This window comes from Scatophagus argus, chromosome 10 (genome assembly GCF_020382885.2).
Source record: "Scatophagus argus isolate fScaArg1 chromosome 10, fScaArg1.pri, whole genome shotgun sequence".
Classification (NCBI taxonomy): domain Eukaryota; kingdom Metazoa; phylum Chordata; class Actinopteri; family Scatophagidae; genus Scatophagus; species Scatophagus argus.
This window is the reverse complement of record NC_058502.1, coordinates 14,544,068-14,569,202: the sequence shown is the minus strand read 5'-3', so window position 1 is coordinate 14,569,202 and position 25,135 is coordinate 14,544,068. Positions and strand designations below refer to the sequence as shown.

General features: G+C 40.6%; 2 protein-coding genes across 5 annotated transcripts; both read left to right on the top strand.

Annotated features, from left to right (window-relative positions):
- Window positions 1-1,577: 1,577 nt before the first annotated feature.
- ppp1r21 (protein phosphatase 1, regulatory subunit 21) lies at window positions 1,578-13,887 on the top strand. 3 transcript variants are annotated; one of them, XM_046402175.1, is made up of 22 exons: window positions 1,578-2,229; window positions 3,323-3,391; window positions 3,839-4,021; window positions 4,221-4,322; window positions 4,439-4,603; window positions 4,690-4,748; window positions 5,031-5,125; window positions 5,362-5,414; window positions 5,887-6,036; window positions 6,184-6,285; window positions 6,386-6,474; window positions 6,569-6,705; window positions 6,897-6,989; window positions 7,556-7,683; window positions 8,312-8,461; window positions 8,808-8,900; window positions 9,939-10,193; window positions 10,596-10,631; window positions 11,048-11,164; window positions 11,812-11,910; window positions 12,007-12,135; window positions 12,779-13,887. In XM_046402175.1, the coding sequence occupies exons 1-22, from the start codon at window positions 2,170-2,172 to the stop codon at window positions 12,806-12,808; spliced, it is 2,394 nt and encodes a 797-aa protein (XP_046258131.1). In that variant the 5' UTR covers window positions 1,578-2,169; the 3' UTR covers window positions 12,809-13,887. The 3 variants fall into 3 exon arrangements, with proteins under 3 accessions (XP_046258131.1, XP_046258133.1, XP_046258132.1); XM_046402177.1 differs by having other exon boundaries at window positions 1,579-2,229; window positions 3,839-3,955; XM_046402176.1 differs by having other exon boundaries at window positions 1,579-2,229; window positions 3,839-3,985.
- A 1,456-nt stretch (window positions 13,888-15,343) lies between these two features.
- On the top strand, window positions 15,344-22,686 carry LOC124065720 (stonin-1). 2 transcript variants are annotated; one of them, XM_046401379.1, is made up of 4 exons: window positions 15,344-15,521; window positions 20,116-22,053; window positions 22,210-22,412; window positions 22,542-22,686. In XM_046401379.1, exons 2-4 carry the CDS (start codon window positions 20,199-20,201, stop codon window positions 22,605-22,607), a joined length of 2,124 nt encoding a protein of 707 aa, XP_046257335.1. In that variant the 5' UTR covers window positions 15,344-15,521; window positions 20,116-20,198; the 3' UTR covers window positions 22,608-22,686. The 2 variants fall into 2 exon arrangements, with proteins under 2 accessions (XP_046257335.1, XP_046257336.1); XM_046401380.1 differs by lacking the exon at window positions 15,344-15,521 and adding an exon at window positions 15,544-15,830.
- The last annotated feature ends 2,449 nt before the right edge of the window (window positions 22,687-25,135 follow it).

Here is a 25,135-nt window from a genome sequence, read left to right as displayed (position 1 = left end):
ATTACAGTTAATAATAGCCCATTCTTTAGAATAGCTGCCTCTCAATGTGGATGCTTTCTCAGTTTTCACATAGCCATGCTACAGCTGGAAAATATTTCCCACCAAATCCAGCAGTTCAGAGCTGCTTTGACTGGACAAGCTGTGCTCAGCACCACGTGTGATAGCTCCACCACACTTTCCCTTTTTCTTCTATGTGTCTTCTGAATGCACCAACATGGCATGCTGCCAGAAATGCACCTCACATTAATGTAAATACCAGGGCTGTGCCAGTGATGGATGCATCATCAGATGTCCTAACGGCACTCTTCGCTGTAAGTTAATTAGTCATGGAGGACTGTGGGATGAACACACTGTGACCCTGAACAAGGGCTTGTCTGACTAGCCTCAGGCCCATTGGCACGGCTCTATTGTTCAATAGAGTCCTGTGTGTCGACTGGAAGAGGGGGGCTTCTCCCTACTGACTGCCTCAATTCAGCTGGAAATCAGAGCATCCCCCCCCCACACACACACACACACACATGGCCCTAGCAACCACGCCACGCCGACAGTTGCCAGGCAACCAGACAATGCTGGAGCCACTGGCTGTGGTGTATGTATGAGTAAGTGTGTGTTAAAGAGTTAGTGTTTTGCCTGTATGCATTTAAGATCATGAGTGGTGAAACAGCAACAGAACAAATGTCTGTCTTTGGAAAATAAACAAAACCCAAAACATTTTGTGATTATTTTGCATGTTACAAATTTAACAGCTGAAAGAACAGCTCTCCAGATTTCTTTACTGTGTATGTGTTCTTATGTTGGTTCTAATGGGGATAGAAAGAGAGAAAGAAAGATGTGGCAAAAATATAAAGAGATTATTATGGATTAGGTGAAATTAATCATGTAGGATTTGAGCAGTGATGGCTGCATTAGCAACATGTCATTTCACTTGTAGTCTAAACGAGGTCATGTGCGTTTTAAAGGGAAATCACAGAGGTTATCCTGCACAGTGCTAGAGCACGCATGTGATTTCTGACCTTGTTTTTGTTAATGCGACCCGTACCACACTCATACTTAGCAGTAAATAATTTATCAGGGACATCACAGCACTTAATTTTAAATGGCTTTAAGGCTTGTGAAAAGGAAAGGCAAGGAGGTGATCATAATAGTATTTATAGATACAGTATTTCCATGTTTTGTCATATTAAGATCTTATAATCATCTTTGCAAACAAATGAACAAATATATACAATAGTATATGTGTACAGTATTTATAGTATACTTTTCAATCTCGTAACCTTTGTTTAATTTAAAATTAGCAAGATACAAGTTCAGTGACATAAATTATCACCAAAATACACTCTGTATAAAAAAGGTAGAACTTGTCCCCTTTAGATTATCATGCTAGTTTATGTACGTTAATTGAATATTATGTGTGTGTTGAATATTATGAAATATTCAATTAACATACATTAAATACTGATTCTTTAAGTAATTATTTACCTATAATATCTATAAAAATGGATCTATCTATCTATCTATCTATCCGAGAGACCTTCAGACGCTAGATGGCGCCCTCCTCACACCAGCTCACCACTTCTCCGTTATCTGAACTCTCACCTTTGAGCTTGTGCCTCCGGTCGGGTCTCATTCGAGCAACATTTTGCGGCTTCGAAAATGAAAGTATTCTTTATGAATGGATTGACAACTCTTTTTCACTAGCTTAGCTTAAGCAACATTCACTCTTTGATACGATTTGCGGACGCAAATGTTGTCACATAACATGACCTACATGTGTTACTCGGTGTCGGGATTTGTTATGCTACATAGCTAGTTGGCTAATCAGCTAGCTATGAGGTTGTCGCCGCTACTGCTAACTCATTAGCGTAAATCAGATGACCAGCAACCAGTTTTTTTATCCTCCGTGGCTCACTACCGATTTTCTTTCACAATGTATTTGAGCTCAATTTTACCACGTAACGAAATAAGCAGTCTTGAGATAGTTAGCTAGTAATAACAGTGAGCTAGCTAACCTGACCGTGTCCGTTTAACGTCAGTGTTGAAAGAGGTTTACAGTGTAAAGAACGGGCTTTGGCAAGTTAACTGGAAAACCATCAGCTAGGCGGACTAGCAAGAATACCATTTTCTAATATCAACTGTTAGCGTAACGTAAGGATAACGTTTCCAGCAACAATGGCTAACGTTACAGACCTGCAAACAAAATACAGCAAGTTGGCACAGGAGTACTCCAAGGTAAAACAGCGCATAGGTTCGCCCATTTAAGGTTTATACAGTGAAGTTAGTCGTCACTGTTAAATACATTGTTACTGATAATCGTGGAACAGAATCACCAGTGTGTTACTAGCGTTAGCTACTGATTAACACTTAATCATCATGCGACTGTCACGTAGATACAAAGAGACACACAGTAAGATGAAACTGTTTTAGTTCATTTAGAACAATAGCCCGGTAAAAGTGGTGTTCATTAAGCTTCATGAACTTGGTTAGTTTGTTAGATGTGGTCTGTAGTGTTGTCGTAATATACTTTATAACCATCAGTAAGGTAGAATTTTAATTTAATCCCCAAGGTAGACTGAGCCAGGTGCACCTTATAAGCACAGAGGCAACCGAATACACGCTGATATAATACTGACAATGCAACTCAGCACACAAGACCAGATATTTCGTAGGACTGTGGTTATCATGGTGTATTTTAGCTTGAATAATGTGTCCCCACTCTTATGTTTTAGGCTATAAGAAATTGGATCTTAAAAGATTGTCATAGCTGAGAATAATGAGCTTTTACATTTTAAGTAACCAATATTCTTGCTGTATTCCTCAGAATCATAAAGGTTAGTTGTGACAAGTGACAGTAAAGCTTCTGTTTCTGTATTTTCTCCCGTGAGCTGTGTGTGCCCTTTGTTTCTGTGTCAGCTGACAGCACGAGGAGTTTGTGCTGTTTCCTGTTCAACTCTGATCTCCCTGTTAGCCACGCACCATATCCTGCTGAGAAAGTGCTGACTTAGTAACTGTCACTCTGTGTTGTTGTGCTCAATAATTTATATGTTTGAACGCCACTAGCCACAGAGTAAACAGCATTCAGTATCACATATTTTAATGAGTCTTCCTAATATTATGCAAAATAGGATGATAAACAACAACCGAACACATATGCCACAATTTTCTGTGTAGACAGAAATGAGGTCAGTTCATGATGCTGCATATATAATGCGTTATTCTTTGTTTGACAACTGCCTTTGCCTCTCAGTCCTGAACACTGATAATGTTTTATGTTTCATTTATTTTTTGTGTCTCAACCTTCTCCTCTGTTCCTCATTTTTCCCAGCTCCGTGCACAGAACCAGGTGCTGAAGAAGGCAGTTGTGGAAGAACAGGCCAACTGTGTATCCCTAAAGGTATAGTGTTATATTAAACGGGAAAAATAAATGTGAGCCACAGCTGTAATATGCAGTTTTGTGCCTGATATAGAGTATATAATTAAGACACAGTTCTAATGTTTTTGAGAATCCAGGTTATATTATAGACTGGCTATGAGTAAGTATATCGATAATTTGCTAATGAAATGTTGTTTTCGTATTTGCTAAACAAGGGTCACCTTATCTGACATGTTTCACTTGCTGCAATGTTGCTATTAGTTAAACAGGAGTTGCACAATGACAACTCAGTCACATTTGCCAGGTAGACTTCCTTTTTCAGTCAAAACAAGTACTCCAAATTCTATAATGGTGCTCAGGGTGATGCCTTCACCATTTAGAGGTGGTGATTTGCATAATGTGCTGATTTGTAAGAAGACACGTACAGCATTTTTATGCCTAACACGTATTTGTCATTATCCTCATCAGGAGCAGCTAAAGCAGAGAGACCAGAGCTTGAGGAAGCAGGAGCAGGAGATGGACAGTCTCAGCTTCAGGAACCAACAGCTGGCCAAGAGGGTGGAGCTGCTCCAAGAGGAGCTAGCTGTTAGTGAAGCCAAGGGCAAAAAGGGGAAGGTGATCATGAAGGGTGATCAAGGGAGTGGCTACACAGTTGGGTATAGGGAACAGGATGTGTCATGTATTTTTTGCAATGTTCGTAAAATGAATCTGACACGAGAAACATTAGTTTTAAGAGTTGTTATGTAATCTGCTAATTGAAAAATGATTATGAAACATTGATGAAACATTAATGTTGGTTGTGTCAAAAGATCATGGTAAACATCCCATATTTTATCTTGACCTTCTCCAGAGTAAAGGAGACTCTCCCTCACAGCATGGTCAGGAGACCAAGAGTGTTTTTGATGAGGACCTGCAGAAAAAGATAGAAGAAAATGAGCGACTTCATATCCAAGTAAGCAGTTGTGCTGTGTTTATATTGGTCTGTCAATGTTCTTTATATACAGTCAGTGTACTGGAGATGCCACGCATGTGATGACCTATGTTTTCTGCTGTCTGTATGCTCACTAGTTCTTTGAAGCAGATGAGCAGCACAGGAGACAGGAGGCCGAGCTGAAGACACGACTACAGGAGCTGGAGAAAGACTCCGAGCAGCACCAGGCTATCATAGATGGACTCACCACTAAGTACATGGACACAATCGAGCGGCTGCAGAGTGACAAAGCACGTTTAGAGGTCAGGATAAGCAGTCGGAGCAGGATGACGTACATGATGTGAACGTCAGTTTTATTAAAATATTAAATTTCCTTTCTTTTCAATAGGTGAAAGCACAGACCCTGGAGAGGGAAGCAAAAGAGTGCAGAATGCGAACAGAAGAGTGGTATGTTCTGTTTCTTCACAGCTTGAGAATAATTTAACCAATCTGATGTTAGAAAACCAAAGTGGTGATTTGTACACATAGATACATAGATTTTAAAGGTAGCACATACAGCGGAGTTCAGGTAAGTCCCTGGCTTATGATTTTGCAACTCCATTTAGACAGACAATTTGGATCTGAAACCTTGGAAATATATATATTTCACTGCAGTTGTATTAAGGTACCTAGTAAAATGCATAACTGAATTCATTTACCTTTTTTTTTTTTTGCCGTTTCATTCTGTAGTCAGCAGCAGTTGAGGCGATGCCAGTCAGAGCTGAACAGACAGGTGAAACAAAGCAGCAGTGTTATCCAGGAGAAAGTGCCCTTCAATGACACCAGTGAGTATCTGGCACTGAGGAACACTGACAAATTCGATCTACTACAGATCAGACATCTGTTTGTCACTGATCCCATACAAATCTTCAGCCTGGGAGTAAATAGCGTAATGCTACATCAAACTGTAATAAGGCGTGCAAGGAGGCTAAAGCATTTATGTTATGTTTGTCAAGTCCATAAAGTTCAGTGCATGGAGTTTCAGCCCTGGATTAACTGCTTTTTCTCTCCGACCCTGCAGAATTTAGTGACTACAATAGCTTAAACGTGCCACCACACAATCGAAGGCACCAGGTGAGTGAGAAAACAAATGAAATTTTTTGATGGGTTTATGGTATGAATGCATTCATTGGTCCAAGTACAGCTCTCAGTACAAGTGTCATTTCGCATTATTTACTGTTGAATAAAATCCTGATAATATTTCAACAGCAATTATAACCTCTTGTTCATATAATACAGATTTTGCTGTTAAAGATTTTGCAACCAATAACTAAGATAATAACGCAAAACTTTTCTCAAAGAAAACAATTCCACAGATTCCGTTATGGTGGTAGATAGGACTGCAGCTATCGATTATTTACATTATTATTATCATTATTTTCTTAATTAATCAAGTGGTCAAATGTCAGAAAATAGTGAAAAGTGCCAGGTACATTCTGTTCCAACTCCGTACTTGGCACGACCGACAGTCTATCATTTCAGACGAATACGACGAGAGGACTTAAACATTGAGTGTGTGGCTTGTGTGTTCTTTCTGTGGTTATAGCTTAAAGCCCGGGATGTTGCAGGTCAGGCCTTGAGCTTTATTCAGGATCTTGTGGCTGCTCTGTTGAACTTCCACTCCTACACAGAACAGAGAGTGCACATCTATCCCAGAGACTCCTCTATTGAGCCCATCTCCCCACTGAACCAGAAGGTGAGGCTTCCATTCACAAGCTATACAGACTGCATTACTTACATTACACATGTAGAGCAAGGTGAACTGTAAAAGACAGTAGCAGTGCTATTTCATATAAAATGTGGCATTCAGTGTGCCAATGTAATAATCCCTTTCTCTGACTAGTTTTCTCAGTATCTACATGAGAATGCAGCCTATGTGCGCCCCCTGGAGGAGAGCTTTCTGCAGTTACACCAAAGCATCACAGAGGACACTGTCACAATATTGGTGAGTGGTGTTTTTTTTTTTCTTTTAAGGGAGGGTCAGGGTCTTTGTGTGGGCTTATTCATGTGGCCACTTATTGTATTTTTTCTGTCACAAATTGAAGGAGACTGTGGTCAAGCTGAAGAGTTTTGCTGATAATTTCTCCTCATACACCCACTTTCTGCAAAAGATTCTTCCCTACCAACTGAAAAGGTCAGCACTGGGTGTGCGTGCGTGTGTGTGTGTGTGTGATAGAGAAATGGAGTGGAGGAGGTGATAATGATGGCTATCTTCTCTTCTCTTTCAGCCTAGAAGAAGAGTGCGAGGCACCTCTTTGTACTGATGCCCTTACTGCCAAAAACCAGGAGCTGCAAAGTGACATGAAGAGAGTAACTTCTGTGTTTGAGAAAATCCAGAACTACATTAACATTTTGGCCTTACCTAGTGAGTTAACATAGGCAGAAATACTTTCACTATGTCACAGATACTGGTGGTTCATACAGCTGAACTGTTTTAGAGCATGACCTAAGATCGCTGTCTATTATAGTGTATATAAAAAAAAGCCTTTTAACATGGAAAGAGAGGGTGCTGTGAAGTGGTATTCTTGTTTTACGAATGTGTCTGACTTGTCTCAGGTGTTCGTCAGGACGCCATGCCACAGGGCAACACCTCAGCTGTCTTCACCCAGCTGGCTGCCTGCCTACACAGTCTTCACGATACCGTTAAAGGTGAGCAGCACAGTTAGCCTTTTTTTCTGGGTTTTTTTTTCCCACCCAGAGCCATTCGCAACCAGCGTGACACAGCATGATGATTCCCTCATGTAACCACCAAGCTGACGTTGCCATTCATAAAAGTCACACTGTTTTTGGAACAAAACCAACCAGGTCATTTTTGAAGAATAACTATCTAGCCACTTTAGTCTGGCATCTGATGCACTGCGACATCAAATTGAAACATGATTTGGTGCTGTCTGGCAGAAAAGAGTCACTTATGACTGGCAGATTTAGCTAAGTAGAAATGCGTTGATGTAATGAGTACCTTTCTCCATTTGCCTTGGTTCTTGTGGGCACAGTGATTGCAATCTAACATACTGCAGTTTTACAATATGAAAATATTTAGCAAAACTTTAGCAGAACATTTACACACTAATCAGTACAGGAAAGTCACCAAATAGCTGCATGTTGATTTCAAAAGATGATTAAGATGCTACATCTATCTGGTGAACTAAAGACACAGATTTAATAGACACTATAAATACCTTGCCTGCTCTTCTGCTCCCTTTCTGTGTTCCCAGAGATGTCAAAGCACTATAACCAGAAAGCGGGCTTAGAGCAGGAGCTCCCCACCGTCACCCAGAAGCTCTCTACCACCTCAGAGTGCCTGCTTGGATCTTTGGCCTCTCTGACCAGCAGCACTGGCAAGGTACGACCAAAAGGGGGCAGGCAGCCGCCAGGTTTATACCTCCTATACGTATTTTCAAACAGCATGCGTTGTATGTTATCTGTAATGCATAAAAGCGTAATTGTGAGTAGCAGTAACTTTTCACTGCAACTGGATCACACTGGTAATTTGCCACTAATGTGATAATACAGAACGGCAGGACTCAGGTGGGCAGCGGTTAAATGTTCAAAAATACTGTCCAAATCGCGGTTAGTACAGCTGCTCCCCACTCAGAGCAAAGGGACAAATGATTTCTCTCTGTGAATCAAGCGAACCATTGGCTGAGATGTGCTGCTGATGGGAGGCACAGTCCAGTGGGTTGCAGTGTTGAACAACACGCTGGCACACGATGTGTGGAGTGAGCTGCATTTTGAGTGTGATCATCTCTGCAGGCAAAAAGCTCAATTGCTCAGACATTTATCATCCTGGACACTCTGTGGTGTAATCATCTGTCTGCTGTAAACACGCTGGTTAATTTGAGGCTAAACAGAATGCTGAGTATCTGCACTGAGGAATGTAGGTGTTAATTACTGTTTCTTTAGCTAAGCAGGCTGCAAAGGTTTTTTTCCAACAATTGATGCAAGACATTATCTCACACGTTTTGTTGCAGATTGCCACTTTCTTCAGCAACAACTTGGACTTCTTCACATCACCAGGCTACAGCCCAAGAGGCAGCACAGCAGCTCTCAACCCCTTGCAAGCAGAGAGTATGCTGGCCAACAAAAAGAAAGCTGCTGCCTACGTGCATGCAATCAAAAAGGTTAGTGTAGGCTTAAATCTGCTGGTCCTTGGCTCATGACAAAGAGTTTACAGAGTCTTTGCAGTTAAAGCCCTCAGACTTTTCGAACATTCTGTTTTATCTGGTTTTATCTCCCCACTTTTTCTGTTTTCTATTTTCTATTTACGTGTACTTTTACCAGTATCCTATTGCCTCTTTAGTTTGATGATTCAGTTTCTTGTTTTTATTTTGCATTTATTCGCTGTTTTATAGAAAGTGCAGCGTTATGAATAGCGCTATAGAAATCAAGTTGAATATTAAATGCATTTTTGCATTGATAAATGACTGTTCTCTATAGCCCCACTTCTTGCTTTGCTTCTTCATTCAGCCCAGGCCACAGTCTGTTCCATACAGAGAAGCCCTGTCAAACCGGCGTATACTTACCAGCTCCACTGAGAGCAGAGAAGGTCTCACTCAGCAGGTATGACACTCAACTCAAAAACTTTTTTCTGTTGAGTAAGAATCGATTCAATTAAATATTTCGCTAATTGTTTTTTTTAAATAGGTCACATCTGAGCAAGAGCTGCAGCCAAGCTCTCAATAATTTGTGGACAATGTAATCGTGTGTGAGTCAGTGTGTCCGCCATCTTTGGCTGGGCTAAATGCAGGAGTATAATAACACAGAGATGAATGTTAAAAATGGTTCCACATGGTTATTGTGACTTTGTGTTCTCCGGGTCGCATAAAGATTAAAGAACAAAGTGAACATGTGGGAAAACTGGAAAAAACATTAAAAAAGCCCTTCTTATACTATTTAAAGAATTAGATTGCTGTGGTGTCTGTGTAGGATTGTTTGTGTGTCGTTGCCAATGACTCCCGATGAGTTAAAATTTATTGAAAAAGAAAGATATAATAATTTCCAAAATTCACACCATATTTTTAGATCACAAACTGATCTTCTCCAATCTATAATTGTTGCTAGTTAGTCTTTCAAAAATGCAATTTTCATTGTGGTGAAAACTGTTGGCTCTCCTGCTTGTGGCACACAATGCAGGGATGCTCCTGTGCTGATGTGGTGGTCTTGCAGCAATCTAACAGGGCCATACATTACATTTGTGTAACCACAATAGCAAAATATCCCTGTCGTAGAATAATACAAGTCACTTGTGGTATTTTCAGACGAGCTGCAAACAGTCGTTCTTTAGGGACAGGGTGTGAAAAACTTGGCCAGTGAGCCAGAGCATATTCTCTCCTGGACAAGTTCAAAGTGTTTTCTTTCTCTTCTCTTCAGTAAAAGCACCAGGTTTAACATTACAAGTCCTAAAATTAAGGTTTAAATTTAAAGCTCCTTTGGATTTTAGCATTTGAACCTCCAGGAACAATCTACCAATTTCAGGATAGCACGTTTTAAATTGGCCCATAAATTCTGTTTTACCTTTCACTTCCCCAAATCTTTGCTCAGCCCTCTTCCCACAAGCTCACCGTCTGCTCCTCTGCTCTCCCCGCTGGCCTCATGCAGGTGCAGCAGAGTCAGGAGAAGATTGCTAGGCTGGAGCAGGAGAAAGAGCACTGGCTCCTGGAGGCCCAGCTGGGGAAGGTGCGGTTGGAAAAGGAGAACCAGCGCATTGCGGACCTGGAAGCGCAGCTCGCGGCAGCTCTAGGGGGAAGTCCAAACTTACAAGCAGCTGCAGCCAGCACACTCGCACAGAGCCATGAGGAGGCAGAGAAAGAGCAGAAAGCTGCTGGGAAAGAGACGACGCTGTGCACCAGCCTGGTACAGTCCCTTCCGCTGGCTAATGGACTTGATAGTTTTTGCTTGCAGAGTAAATTTTCTGCCCATGGCGCTGGTGTCTGAATTGCTTCAACAAAAGGACATTCTTTTCTTATAGTTCCTACTCTAAGCAGGTTTTTTCTTAGTAAAACTCAGACTTCCAATGTGCTGATGTGGCAGAATAGAAGAATACTGTTGTTTATGCAAGTCGGTGCAGAGTTCACAGTGCAGCCACAACCAAGAGCACTTTTTCTCTGTACTGCGTGTCTGTTCTTTAATCTTTTGCACGGTTAGTTTGTCCTAGCTGTAGTAGAGGCCTGCCTGTACTTGAAGTGGATTTTACCTCTGATCTATGTTGGAAGTTTCCTAAGAAATTTCTGTCTTTTTTTTCCTTGTCATCACCAGGTTGGCATGTTGTGCACAACACCTACAGTTGAGCATGTGAGTTTTGCTACACTTTGCCAGTCAACACATTAAAAGGAAGAGTTTCTATATGACAGTCAATAAATAGAATCAGAATCAGAAAAGACTTTATTGCCATGTAAGTGAAGAGGTTTCACATTACTAGGAATTTGTCTTGGTGATTGGTGCATACATAGAACATAACAGTAACATATAATTGAAGAATAAAATAAAATAGAGTAAGGTAACACAAAATAAAATGAGTGAAATAAATATTTTTCTGGAGGTAGTTCAAAAGTAAGGTGCAGGGTGGAGTATAGTGCAAGTGGGTGAGGTAGACAGTGCAAATGAACAGCAGGTGAACAGTGAATGAGCAATACAATGTATTTGAGTTCACAGTACTTTCCAGAAGGACATAAACCTTATCTGGCTGGATGTTGTGTCTGTGTTTGCAGGTTGGAGACGAGGAGTCCAGGGAGCAGCTGATAAAGACTCACTATATGGCCAGAGTGGGAGAGCTCACCACCCAGCTCCAGATTTCAGACAGCAAAGCTGTGCACTTTCACTCTGAGGTAAAGCCCTTACTAAAATGTTTATCTCAGTCAATATTTTTTTGAGCAAACAACTGACCTTTACACAGAACAAAGCTTTTCTAACAGGGCATGTCATCCACAAGATATGGAAACTTTTAGTGCAGAGCAGTCCCTCATGTGTACCTTCCCATAACCATTCCACAGCTATTTTTGTCTGCTTCTTTCATTTGCTTGAGAACAGAGAGCAAATAAACTGAACCAGAACTTAACCTTGTTTCTTGTTCTTTCCTCTTTGTACATTATTACCAAGTTTTGCCTTTTTTTGTTTTGTTTTTTTACTAAGCAAGTGGCACCTCATGTTTTTGACATTATAGTGAGCCTTGATCTGAATTGAGATATATGTCTAAGTGACATCCTGTTGCACTGTGAATAACCAGCATATCAGTCATCCTTGTTTTGTGTCGTAGCAAGAGGGATACACCTGATGTCAAGTCAGTGTCTGAGCTATTAAACTGTCACTTTTTCCAACTGTGTATTTACCTTTGGCACCATCCTTAAATATATCCATTTCTGGAAGAAATATCTCAGCTTATTGCACCTTTTGAGAAAGATCTGTAATGTGCGCTAGACATGCATTAAAGATACCAGGGGACTGCAGTTGTTTACTTTCTTTTTTCCCTTTCTAGTGTCGAGCTTTGGCCAAAAGATTAGCTATTGCAGAAAAATCACGGGAAACTCTGAGTGAGGAGGTCAGAATGGCTAATCAGAACATCACACGCTTGCAGGTAAATTACCAAAGAGCCTCCTGTCTAAGTATAGACATCAGCCTCCTTCTCAAATCACAAGACATTCACATTTTAACTGTGGTATGTCTCACACAGGATGAGCTGGCTACAACTAAGAGGAGCTATGAAGACCAGCTTAGCATGATGAGCGACCACCTGTGTAGTATGAATGAGACCTTGAGCAAGCAGAGAGAGGAAATCGACACACTCAAACTGGGCAGCAAGGTACAACAATTTCATCCTTTTTATGCATGTTTTTGTGACAAAATTTTGCCTTTTGAAATCTTTGCTTCCCTGTCAGGTTTGTTTTCAGCTGTCACATTATGTCAGTTGGCGTATAAATAAATCTTAACGCTCTAACACTACAGAGGAGTGGTAAAAATCAAGTGGCTTCAGAGAGTGTGAAGGATCTTTTCAGGTTTGGCAGTGAAATGGGATGCTGTAAAAGCTTCTGTCAGTTATGGGACTAACCGGGAGGTCGTCAGTGGTGCTGTGGTTTTCTGCCGTGCCTGATGGGAAAAGCACCTGCTGGAACCATCTGAAAAAGTCGTTAGGTTAAAGCCGCAGAAATGGAGAGGCCTGCTTTCAGCGTGCATGTTCCTGCATGTGTGCACACAGATGGCTGAATGTTGGGAAGTTGCAGGACGGGACGTGTTTGTCAAGCTCAAGGTGGTGATTTTCCTCTCAAAGGCCAAAGACCAGCCTCAGCACGTTTTAAAATTTTGATCAGATTGCACATCAGATCTGTCCAATCTCAACTTTCCGCACTTAAACACAGCAATGTAATGCTTTTCATTTTGTGCCAGTCCAGGATGTGATTCATTTTTTTTTTGCAGAACTCAACTTGAATGTTTTCTGTGTCCTTTAGGGAAATGCCAAAAAGAACAAAGGACGTTAGAACTGCCCCCCAAAACTCTGGCTCCATTTAGATTCACAAAGGGCACCTTAAGAGAAGATCTGGTCTGTGGAGCCTCCCAGCAGCGTCCAGGTGCTAACATCACCGCCACTGTCACCAAACCACCAGACTGGCTCCTTGCGCCTCATATTCCTCTGCTGTCAGACAGTGGCAATACAGATAAACTGTATGGAGGTTTAAAGATGTTGGACTGAAAAAAAGCATCTTTGTTTTTTTTTTTACCTTTTTTCTTTTCACAGCACCAATTATAAGATGATTTGCTAGAAATATTTTCTGAAACAGTATCAGAAGCTGCAGCTTGACCTTTTGGCCAAAGCAGGATGGGAGAGAAGCAACTTATCTCCACAAGGGACAGAGCAAGATAAACAGTTTGAAGTCAAGACTTGAAGACCAAACCCCTGTTGATCAGTGTGTGTATTTTTCCTGCTTAACATATTTGTGAGAGCAAATGAAACTGTGCATTCGTACTGTTTATCTGTGGGAGCAGGCCAATAGAGCAAATGTTGGTGTGACTGTGTGTGTGCACAGTGTTGTCGCACTGGGCTTTACAACATGTGAGTCTTGTTTTACAGATTTTTTTTTTAGATCAAATTTGGGATTATTTGTGCACATGGCTTCAATGGCCACGTCTGTGTACAGCATAAATACCCCTTATAACACATGCATATGTCACAAGCTTCTGTAAAGAAGGGCTTTAAAACCTGAATGAACAACACACTTGAAGTCATTCCCCATTTTGGAAAATTTTCAATCCTCTGGGAGTGGAGAAAAGAAAAGAAAAGAAAATGTCTGCCTTCAAGCACTGATTAGCTGTGTTTACCAAGACGAAAAGGGTAAGATGGACAAGCCTGAGCTTGTAAAATGGTGTCAGTCTGTCTCTGTGAAGTTACTTTGTAACAATAGTAATTTTTATCACCAAAGTTAATGTGGACGTGCACTGAGAAAGCTGACGTGGCACAACAGTCTCTTTATTCATATTGTAATATGTATGAACAAAAAGGGTTAATGTGAATGAATATACACTCTGAAATCATGATTTAATTGTACTGTTTAATTTCTTTAATATATATATATATATATATATATATATATATATATATATATATAGAATACAAAAAGGCATTTATTCAGATGTTTCAAATCTTTATTTTCCACAAAATTAGGAAAAGTATCTTCAGCTAGTTTTTGTGTCATAGAAGGGTTGGCCCATACTGGAGCTGTTGCTTAGAAAGCCTGGCTCATGAGTTGTGGCTGAGTGCAGTTAAAGTTTACAATAAAATAGGACCTTTTTGGTTTGCAGTGACATGAGGTAAATGAAAGACAAACCCAGTAGTGGTTTTGAGCAGTTCATTCAAGCCTTCTGTTTGCCAGGCTGCACCTGCCAGCAGACCATAAACATCTGCCAACGCCCCTTCAACTGATAAAAAAAATAAAAATAATAAAATACTTGTATTCTCACATTGTAACATGTTCAAAAGCACATATAAATGTGTGAATCAAATAAAACTCTTGCTCAACATTTGAGTGCTTCATGTATTTGGATTCACCTGATATATGAGCTTGTTTCACATGTCTTTTCGTGCTGCGTTTCTGGGAGTTGGAGGAGACTGGGATTTAAAATTGCCTGTGATTTAAAAGAAAAAAGCCTGTAACACACCCTAACCACTGGGAAATGAGGCAGCACCATTTAACTGGACATATGAGAACTGGAAGATTACTGTTTGATGCCGTCACTTTGTTTTGGATGGAAAAACGTGTTGTGTCACTTTAGATGAATTCGTGATGCTTTCATGTACTCTTGGTACACTGTTTCAGAGGTAAAAGTATTAACCACTTCTTACTTGTTTGTGCATTCAAGAACTTTTGACCAGTAATACTGGAAATTAGGTCTTGTAACTAAAGACGCATTTGTTAGGTTTTCCTTTTTTAAATTCAGAAAGCACAGAGGACAGACCACAGTGGCTACATTATTAACTAAAGAACACATACAAAAGATGCAGAGGGTTGACAGTGGCCAAATAAAAAATAAAAGAAAATTGCTTGAATGGTGTATTGTTTAATACTTATATACTTATAATACTAATATTGTAAGACAAAAAAGATCACAAGACGGGAGTCAAAAACAATTTCTTACAAAGAATGTCAATCCTGTGCAAAAAGTCAGTCCTTCCTGTCTGTGGGGCTTACTGCATATACTTTGAGGTACTTGTTATTGTTGCTCAGTTTTTGAAACCTCAATCTCAAACCTCTGAAAGTGATTAAATTCTGTCCTCATGTCTTAAAACACGTTTGTTTATTAGACTGAAGCATTCACACATTATTTATTTCCAACCATGGTGACATAACCAGCAGACATAATTCTTTTCTTTTTCTTTTTTTATTAAACCTAAATGTGTAGTCTGTATCTGGCGTGTAGCTATCCACTGATCCGCACTCGATACTTTGCATTGATGTGCGCTCCCTAGCTCCTGATCGCGACATTTCCTACAGCTGTAAACGCAGCACAGTGCCCTGTTCATTCCTGCAATATCCCGACGTAGGACAGTCTGTCTGAACCCGGGAGGGGAAGCGTTGCGCTGTTAAAACTCCCAGGATTTACACTCTGCCATTTTGAGGAAAACCGGCCGACATAAGCGTTCAGATGCGTCCATTAAACACAAGTCATGACCTGAATTAGTGAACTGCCTCTGAGTTTGTGAGTATTTCTTCATTCTGTTCGCACTCGAGTCTGCTTTTGAGGGAGCTGCTGTAGTTCAGGTCACGTTAGAAACGACTTTAAAACTACTCATTTTAATGTTGACTCAGTCTGTTGTCAGTCGTAGCTCGGGTGAATGGCGCATGTTGTGTTCAATGAAGCGTTTACAAAGTAGAGTGCGACCGAAGTAACGCTGAGTGACAACTTTACTCCGACTTCGCATCAAAACAAAGGAGGAGAACTGAACCCAGAAGTGGGCCTCTGTGTCCGGGACATGGGCTTGGCTCTGTTGTGGGTGACAGCGTGCTGGTACTGTTTTCTTTCCCCGGTCTGAGTTGCTATGGACAAAAAAAGTGAAGTTGTTTACCGGTGACTCGTGTGTTTGTCTGGCATTTACTGACCCCACGCTACAAGAATGCGTTTTAACAACAGAGTAACAGTGAATCAAGATGTTTGACCGAGAGGGATACGGTTTATTTGCCAAGTTGAAGACATTCATTGGAACGGTATATTTTGTTCGTTCGCGGGCATTTTCTGTGCCATCTTTTATTAAAAGCACATATTTCTCCATGTAACTTGTAATAAGGTATTTAACTGCAAATAGTCCAACATGGTGAGAGTGGAGGAGTCATAAAGTCGGCTAAGTCCAATAGTGTCTGTCATGGCACAATGTGGTTAAAGACTGCCATTATTCAGTACTTTGCAACAAAAAAGCTTCTTAAACAAGTCATGCAGGAGCAGTAAAACTCCTGATTGTGTTGATTTGTTGAATTGAAGTTGAATTCCAACTTTTCGTTCACAAAAGGAACAAAATGTGTACTTGTTTAAGGCTACTCTGACATATTTGTAATGTATATTTTTAATGAGTTTTTTTTTTAGTTTATCCCTATACTCCTAGGTTCAAAATGAATCGCTTCTACTCGATTAAACTACATGCAGAGCAGTGGTGGAAACGTTTTTAAGCTGACACAAACGTCTCCCATTCATTCCTGCTTGTCTTTTTTTTCCCTCAGTGATGTTTTTCTGAACTGGAGCAACTTTACAGTAGATGCAGAGAGCTTTGGAATCGAAGTTTAGAACTAACATAACGTTGATTTATTCAGTGTATCTGGTGTGTCAGGAGTGACAAACAGCAACTCTCCGTGTTGTCTGACGGGAGAGCAGAGCTCACTTTGCAGACAGTGTTGCCACTGGAAATGGGTCATCAAACTGTCAGCTCTGCACCAGATTACACAGCCACTGTGGTCACAATGGTAGTACTCCCTTCTCATATTAAATTAGGTTTATTTATATATGCTTTCATAAGGAAAACTATCTACTCTGTAGTGAAAATAGGAAGGAATCATCCAGAGAATCCAATAGGAACTGGTCTCATTAATTAGGGAGCATCTGTCCTCTGAGTTAAAATTCAAATGCGCCTTTTTCCCTTTAAATTAGACCACATCATTTTCCGCTCATTCATCATGTGTCAGGCGACAGTTGCAAATGGCTTCCGGGCACCAAGGGGTTTGTCCTTTCTATCACAGGACTCATTACAGTAATTACAGTAGATAGGCAAAACAACAAGAACGCCTCATGAAAACGGACTTTTATCTTGAGGTAAATGTTCATTACTATCGATGCAGTAAGGATGGATCATATTTTGTGAAATGTCAAGATGTCATTTGTTTTCTCATATCCCTGTAAGTAGGTATCAACTCGTGATTGCAGTTCCTCTTTGTGGAATGAAATTTCTGTGTTTGCAACAAGCTGACACACAATTTGCAGTTTTTGTACCTGTAATTTGGTCTGCTTGCCGTGCTGACTGGCCACTTTTAAAGCTGTGTAAATGCAGCTATTTGGCAACACGTTATGAGTCAATTTGAACCAGTAATTATCACTGACTTCAGACTTGAATTCATTGTCCGTGATGTGCCTCCTCCAGGTTCCCTCGTAAGTGCAGTAATTTACATAAGTAGAAGAATAATCAGCAGTGAAATATTGCATGGCACTAGCTTACTCGTTGTCTTAATTGGAGTGCTGCACTTTAACTGGGACCAGACATTCAGAGTATTTTAAAGAGACTTGATTAGAGTTACTCTTTAGGGTTATGATTCTTGTCCTTGCATTTCTTCATGTGCGTGACCTTCTGAGAGTTTTTCAGATCTCAACTCTTCTGATGATTATAACAATAGAAAGTAAAGTTAAACTTATAAAAGTAATTCCTCAGACAATTTCTTTAAAGTACGGTACCTTGTTACTCTAGTAAACGTATCTCAATCCCTAGGCTCCTAACAAAACTGTTTCATTACATTTGGCACCTATAAATAACCAGACAAACCAGAGTTTATTATTTGATAAAATTACATTAAGCTAATATTTGTTGACAGTTCACACCAATTGAGCAGGCTGGTATTTCCTGTGTGCAAAGCTGCTTGTCCCAGAGGAATGTGTGGAATGTATTCTTTTGTCCTCTGTGGATTTAGCAGAGTCTCACTTCTCTACTGCATGCTGGAGAGCCCAGGAAGAGACAACAGACTGGAAATGAGACTGAAAAGCTGTCAGTAACCCCGTGGAGAACTCATATTCCTCTGTGCTCATCTCTTTGACCCAAAGCTGAGGGATAAACTCATGGTGATGTCCGCGTGCCATTACAAACATCCTCTCATTAGAAGGATGTTCTCCAGTGTTTGACACAAGACACGTCAATCCACCGCCCTCAATCGCAGCTCCCACTTCCCTGTTTATTTATAGCAAGAGGAAGTTGCCTCTGGATCTCCTTCATGCGAGTCATGGTTGTGATTCTGAAGGGAGGAGGAACTCTGTAATTGAGGCCTTCAGCTTTCAATTATTGTTTTCAAGATTTTTATGGGGAGATGAGGCTTCAGCATTTTGAAAGTTGCTTCTCTGTGGTCTCTGAGCTGGATGTCACTGAGAGCAGAACTGCCAGCACATCTAAAGACTGAGCCATTGACTAGCAGGAAGATTAAATGCATGATTGTATAAGAATGACAACATGGCGTCTCTCTGCCCGTTGGGTAATTAATCCAAATACCAAGGTTGTCTCACGGGAATTCCCACTCTCTTTAAAATCTTAATACCTTTGTAGAAATATTTTCTGTAGATCTGATGTCAGAAAGGATAAAGCCTTCATCTTGCAGAGGTTTCTTACCCATTTAACCAGCTTTGTGCCTTTCCAAGCTGCTGTGCCACATTATACCTGGTTCCCACAGTTGACTTCATGTCGGTTAATGAGGCACGATCTTTCCTGCCATCGTTAACCTTTTTCACATGCATTTTATAGCAGGCTTGCTATTAAATATTTAAACCATGTTCATATCAAAGCACAATATGTCTAAAATACAACTCTTTACCTCATAAATTTGCAATGCAAAACATTGGAACTTTCAAAACTTTTATTTTCACATTTTCATTTCTCTGACCTTTTTCTTTATTCTCCCTGCTTTTTAAACACTCCTCTGCTCCAGCAGGAACTTCTAAAAAAACGTTGCCTCTCTGTGTCAGAGACCTTTAGAGAAATCCAGTGTCAGTTTGTGTGAATTTATGGATACAGAAGATTTTTCATCAGTTATGTAGGCTGGTTTAGTTTCCCACACGGTTGTCCTAAGACTTTGCTTTTACAGTTTTTAAATTTTGAATGGGAGAGGAGATTTTGTTGTACACATCTCAATATATCAAATTACAATGAGAATGAATAAGCACTTCATTATTGGCCTCGCCCATATATCAAGATAACAAGAGGGATAGTCTTTGTTCAAACTTACAATACAGACATGGCTTAGAAAGAGACCACAGGGCTGTATCATATTCTGCACTTCTTGTTAATGAAGTAAATCAAGAAAAGGAAAACAGGACCAAGAGTCTGCAGCCATGCTACCATATGTGACTCTACTGACAGTCCTTTGAGATCATAATTAAGGAAACCGAAAGATTTTCACCAACAACAGTGGGACTTATATTACAGTATCACAATGTATTACTTAGAGTCACAATACGTGAAGAAGTATAGTTGTATTAGAGCTATCCATATATGAGTATATCAAGCCAGGAGAATAAAGGCTCAAGTGCAGTGCCTGCAAATTGATCCTAATAAAGAAAAGGGAAAAATATATCAGCTGATATTTCATTGAACTTCTCACTTACAACAGACATGTAAAAGTTGGTTGATACCATTGTGATTGTGTCCTTACAGGAGAGTTCGGTTAATAAATATTTGCATGAAGGGTTTTCCAAAAGCTTAGAAATCAGCAAAAAGCTCCAATCTGTGTTGCCACTGTGGTGTGGAGGGAAAAAATCTCCTGCTGCTTCTTTCTAGATAATTGTGGTGTTAACACATAAAAACAGGTTCCGGGTTTTCAAGGCCAGTCTTTCATTAAGTTTTAATGGAGAACCTTAAGTAAATATGTTTTATTTATACCCCCAAGAGCTCTTTCCCTTTTCTGTTTACTGACAGGATAAGTGGACTTGTTATGGACTTGAAGCTTTCTAACTAATCTGTTAAAGAGCATATGTGTTATCTCTGGAATCTAGAGATTTTTTTTTTCTTAATACATGAATTTCTCATAGTTTCCTTATTCTTTTTATTTTCCTGCAGAGGAGAAGGCCTGAAGTGGTGCACAGTTAAGGCAACTAAAGAGGAATTCTTGTTTTTGAGCCGGTCATCAGTCTTCTTCAGCCATGTGTTCTACAAATCACTCAAACTGGGTCACATTTGAAGATGATAACGCGCCACTCCCATCACCTCAGAAGCCCTTACAGTCACCAGGGCTTATCAAAGCATCAGTACCACGTCCCAATGGTCTGAAATTAGTGCTTCCTCCGATCAGGGATACTTCCTGGAGCTTCAATAGTTCATTGGAATCCCCTCAAAGCAGCTCAAGTCTCAGTGGCAGTTCCTGTGCACCATGTAACATTCCGTTTTGCACTCCTGTGAGTGGGGTTCCTAGCAGTGCATCCCCATTTCACTCCAACACGTGGCAAAAGAACGACTTCTTCCAAGGTTTGTCCAGCACATCTACCACCTCTGTTCCCTCTCCTGCAATAGAAGCACTGAATCAGACCTCAGATGGATCAAGCCCTTTTCCTTCTTTCCGGGGGAGCTCAGGACACTATAACCCCTTCTGGGATGGATCTAGACACAGCGCAGATGTGGACAGCTCCTCCTCAGACTCAGAATCTGACAACAGCCTACCACGTTTCTTTATTCGCACCAAAGACGGCAGTGAGCCTCCACGCGACCATCTCCAGAGCTCTTTGTCCTATGTTTGCCACAAACTAGAAGATCTGCAAACAGAGCCGGATAACAAAACACAGACAGAAAAAGATGCAGAGAGAAGCCTACGTTGCAAAAATGAAGTGTTAAGCGAGGGTTCCTCTCATTTCGTTCCGCGTGGTCTGTTTCGGAGTCAGAAGAGAGACGGCTGGTCTGTCATGGTCAGGATTCCTGAAAAAAAGAACCGCATGTCCTCTCGACAGTGGGGGCCAATCTATCTCCGCTTGTTGCCAGGAGGTGTGCTGCAGATGTACTACGAGAAAGGGCTGGAGAAGCCGTACAAGGAGTTCCAGCTTCTCCCTCAGTGTAGGATCTCGGATCTTAAGCTGGAAAGCTACAGCGAACAGCGCAAAGTTCTCACGCTCAAGGTGGAACATTTCTCGTACACTGAAAAGAAACGCTACCACCCTAAGTTGGAGATTACTCATGAGGCGGAGGTAGAGCAGCTGCTCAAGTTTGGCTCCACAGTGCATGACGACATGGAGGACCTGGTAGTCTCCATGGAAGAAGAAATCTTCAAACTGTCTGTGCCCCATCAGCAGAGGCGGCACTATGAGGAGCAGGAGCTCTCGTTGCAGATCACTGATAACATCTGGGTACAACTGGATAAGTGTGGAAGAGTCATGGAACGAACAGCCTTCACCCAGATTCACTGTCTGGCTTTTCTGAACGGACTAGGGGATTGTTTTCTTGCGCTTAACGACATTGTGTTGCTGCGCCTGAATTCCAGTTACGGGTCTGCGGAGGGAAGTGAACTCTGGATGGAGATTGCCGACTGCTGTTTTCACAAATGTGTGAATGAGACTGAGTTTCACAGGTCCCGGCTGATTAAGTTCGCTCCTCCTGAGGCCTGCAGGGTGGAGCTGATGCGGTACAAGACAGCGATTTTGGGCTGCACAGAAATTCCCTTCTCAATCAAAGCTGTGGTCACAGTACAAGGTGCCTATGTGGAGCTCCAGGCCTTTCTTAACATGTCAGCCACATTCCTTTCATCTATGATGGTGTCGGACACTTATCCGCTGTGTGAGAATGTAATGATCCGCGTGCCGGTGCCAGGCGACTGGGTCAAAGTGACACAGACGGTGGCCTTACTGCGACAGAGATCACTGAAGGCCCGTATGAACAGAAATGCCTGTTTGGGCACTGTCAGCACTGCAGATTCACAGCCTGTCATGCAGGTGACAATTGGCACTGTCAAATATGAGAATGTCTATTCAGCCATCGTGTGGAGGATTGACAGGCTGCCTGCAAAAAATACGGGTAACACATTTCTGAGAGATTAAAATTTAGCCCAGTGCTACAGCCTAACATATCATTTTCTCATTGGCTTTTTTTGCCTTGTCTTCATGTGCATGCGTACAGTTTGTTTGCCACTCTGCGGCGTAACACTCACACCTTTTTTTTTCTCCTTTGCAGCAGTGGATCATCCCCATTCATTTTCATGCAAGCTAGAGCTGGGATCCGATCAGGAGATCCCAAGTGACTGGTACCCTTTTGTCACGGTAGAATGTGAAATTATGGGTGCAGTTGTGTCACAGACCAGGGTGAAGTCACTTGGCACAACGAACGACATCCAGCCGCAGAAAAATGTGACCAGTTGGACACGCTATCATTGTCAGGTAAGATGTTTCATAAGTGGAATAATATCTTGCTGGATGAGTGCACCAACCAGAAGGTCGACAGAGGAGAGATCCTTATTTATTAGTGTGACTAACTTATTTTTGTCTTGCTGTTTTTTGTTTTTTTAGGTGGAGGTGGAGAAGAAATGGATTGAAACAGAGTCACAGAGGCAGTCTGCCTGCATGACGCAGTGATCATCGAAGAAGCTCTGAAGAGGGCATTATGCCTTTGATCCAAGATATTTGCCAAAATCTTCCTAATGAAAAATGAAAAGAAAAAAAAAACAAGGGTGATGAGGGACTTTCTGCTTATATCTGGTGTCAAATTCTTCTACTCACACATAGCCTGGTAGTAATTCTCATGGAGGTTAACTGATTTTGTATCCTTTAACTAAGACTGAATTAGTCTAGATAGACTAAATAAACAAATTAATATGGTCCTTTTGCCTAGCACTTTACATTTAATAGATTTATGAACTGTAAATTTACAATGTATATGAGTACTGTATATAAGCTTGCATTTGCATCATCTGCACTGCACCTCCAGAATGATTTGCATCCTTAATAAATGTATACTATACAGTCTTTATGAGATAAACAGCTTCAGTAATGAGGGATATTTACTGTGTTTGAGAAAAGCTAATTATCAGCATCAGTAGCAGATGTTTAGGGTCAGGCCCTTTTGCTGTGCTGTAATATTTAGCGGGTTCACATACTTCCAAAGTGATTTATTTATGTATGAAAAACAAAAACTGCACAAAAGAAAAAGCTGCAAAACAAACATAATTTCAAAGGTAGGTCACATTATAGTTTGTGTCGCAGATTTTGTCTGAAGTGGATCAATCACATTTATTACAGTTTAGTTTCAGACTGACTCAGACCATGCCAATTAACAGCCATTCTCAGCAATGTAACACTCTGTTCAGAGGTTCAAAGCAACATGAAACAAACGGACAATTAAATCGTTTTGCCCAAATTACAAAGATATAAAATCATTTCTTATTTTAACGGGAACTGTCTTGTTTTTGCCAAATATGACGATGATTTCGTCAGTATGTCTGAAATTTAGTATGCAGCACAGGGTGCTAATATTAATTTTCCTTATTCTTTTCACATGGAATACAACTCATTACTTTTGTTGCTTACCTCAAGCTGACATTTGACTTTATACCAAGGTTGTATTCTGGAGGACTGTAAATTTATTTAAGCAAGTCAAATCTTTTATTATGTGATCTTTCTGCCTCTGAGTTGTGAATAGGTTGAATTAAAAAAACAAAAAGAAAAGAATGGTAAAGCTTCATAGTGACCAACAAAGCCTCAGTGATGACTTTTATATGTGAGGTACCTGGCTTAAGCTGGATATTATGCACATCAAGAGTAAAGATTGAATTAAACCTGAATGACTTATGGTACTTATTCCAGTCTTTGAACACCTTGTGAAGTGTATGTGGCTCTACCACACACACTCTTCGTAGAACAGAAACTAGCTTTGAGTTTAACCAACTTGTTAAATGAAGAGGCTGCTTTCTGTTCATATGAATGCAGCCATCCAACATGGCTACGGCAACATGTTAAAATCAAACATAACTGATAAACATTAAGTGATATTTGTTTTCACAGAAAAACAAACATTTTAAACACCACTGAGTGCCAAAAGAGCACATCTTAACAGTTTGGTGCATCATCACGGTGCTGTTGAGGGACCGAGACATCCAGCAGTGAGTAATGACAGGCTGGAACTCAGTAATTGACATGATTTGGAGGAAATTATCTTTTCAAAATGGCACATGCTGTGACATTTAGTTTTATCTGATTAAGTCCACAGGTGCAGAGGTTGTGAAGTATCCTATCCTGAATTGGGAACACAATGGATCAATCATGGATATTGCACATTCAAAACTCCAGTGTTATAATAACACTTTATTTTTTTGTTTTTTTTTTTACATGAGTGCTGCTGTTTTTCAATGCAGTAATTTTCACACTGGCCTCTTTGAGTCTCACCTTCTGAAGAAATAATTTCCAAAACAATTAAACTGTTTCACTCTCTTTGCTTGCTTATTTCTTGTTATTAATTGTGTGCTATTATGTGTTTTCTGGGCTTTATATATATATATTTTTTTTTTTTTTTTTTTTTTACTAAAGACTTCTCACTTATGTTCTGAAAGCCATCTTTTAGTTAAGTGTGAATGCATATGCATAACATAGATAAAGTAATATTGGTTATATAAAGAACGTGTCATCTTATAAGTCATGGAGAACGTGTGAGTAAAGAGAAGCTTTGTAGAAAAGTGACAGCCAACTGACTGTAGTATCCACAGGTGTGTCTCATGCTGCTGTTTCTCAGCCCCAGCTTTCTCATCCTCATTAGAGTCCACCTCCAATGTTGACAGAGAGCCAGCTTTGCCAAACAGATGCTTTGGGGAAGTAGGTGCCAAAGCACCTCCTGCTACAAATCTATCGAATGCCAAGTTTAAAATAAAGTGTTTTGCAAAGGTCGAAAGATTTTTAACTTCTGGCATTGTGCACTCTGGGGATCACAGACTGTGCTGAGCTCCCAGCACTGTGGAAAATGTACAAAAGAATAACCCTTCTATTAAAAGCAACCAGAAAAGTGGAGCTGGGAAGGTTGTGTTTCACAGAAATAGCCTATTTGAGGGATTGGACAACCTCAGCCTCTCTAAAACTACAGGGTTGTGCAAGTCACAGTTAAGCTACTACTATTC

What these genes read in the sequence shown, in the direction of transcription:
- ppp1r21 (XM_046402175.1), top strand. Translation starts at nt 2,170, where the DNA reads ATGGCTAACGTTACAGACCTGCAAACAAAATACAGCAAGTTGGCACAG. An exon ending in ATGAGCGACTTCATATCCAA is followed by an intron (nt 4,323 to 4,438) that starts GTAAGCAGTTGT and finishes TATGCTCACTAG; the next exon opens with TTCTTTGAAGCAGATGAGCA. An exon ending in CTTCCCTACCAACTGAAAAG is followed by an intron (nt 6,475 to 6,568) that starts GTCAGCACTGGG and finishes CTTCTCTTTCAG; the next exon opens with CCTAGAAGAAGAGTGCGAGG.
- LOC124065720 (XM_046401379.1), top strand. Translation starts at nt 20,199, where the DNA reads ATGTGTTCTACAAATCACTCAAACTGGGTCACATTTGAAGATGATAAC. An exon ending in GCTGCCTGCAAAAAATACGG is followed by an intron (nt 22,054 to 22,209) that starts GTAACACATTTC and finishes TCTCCTTTGCAG; the next exon opens with CAGTGGATCATCCCCATTCA. An exon ending in GGACACGCTATCATTGTCAG is followed by an intron (nt 22,413 to 22,541) that starts GTAAGATGTTTC and finishes TTGTTTTTTTAG; the next exon opens with GTGGAGGTGGAGAAGAAATG.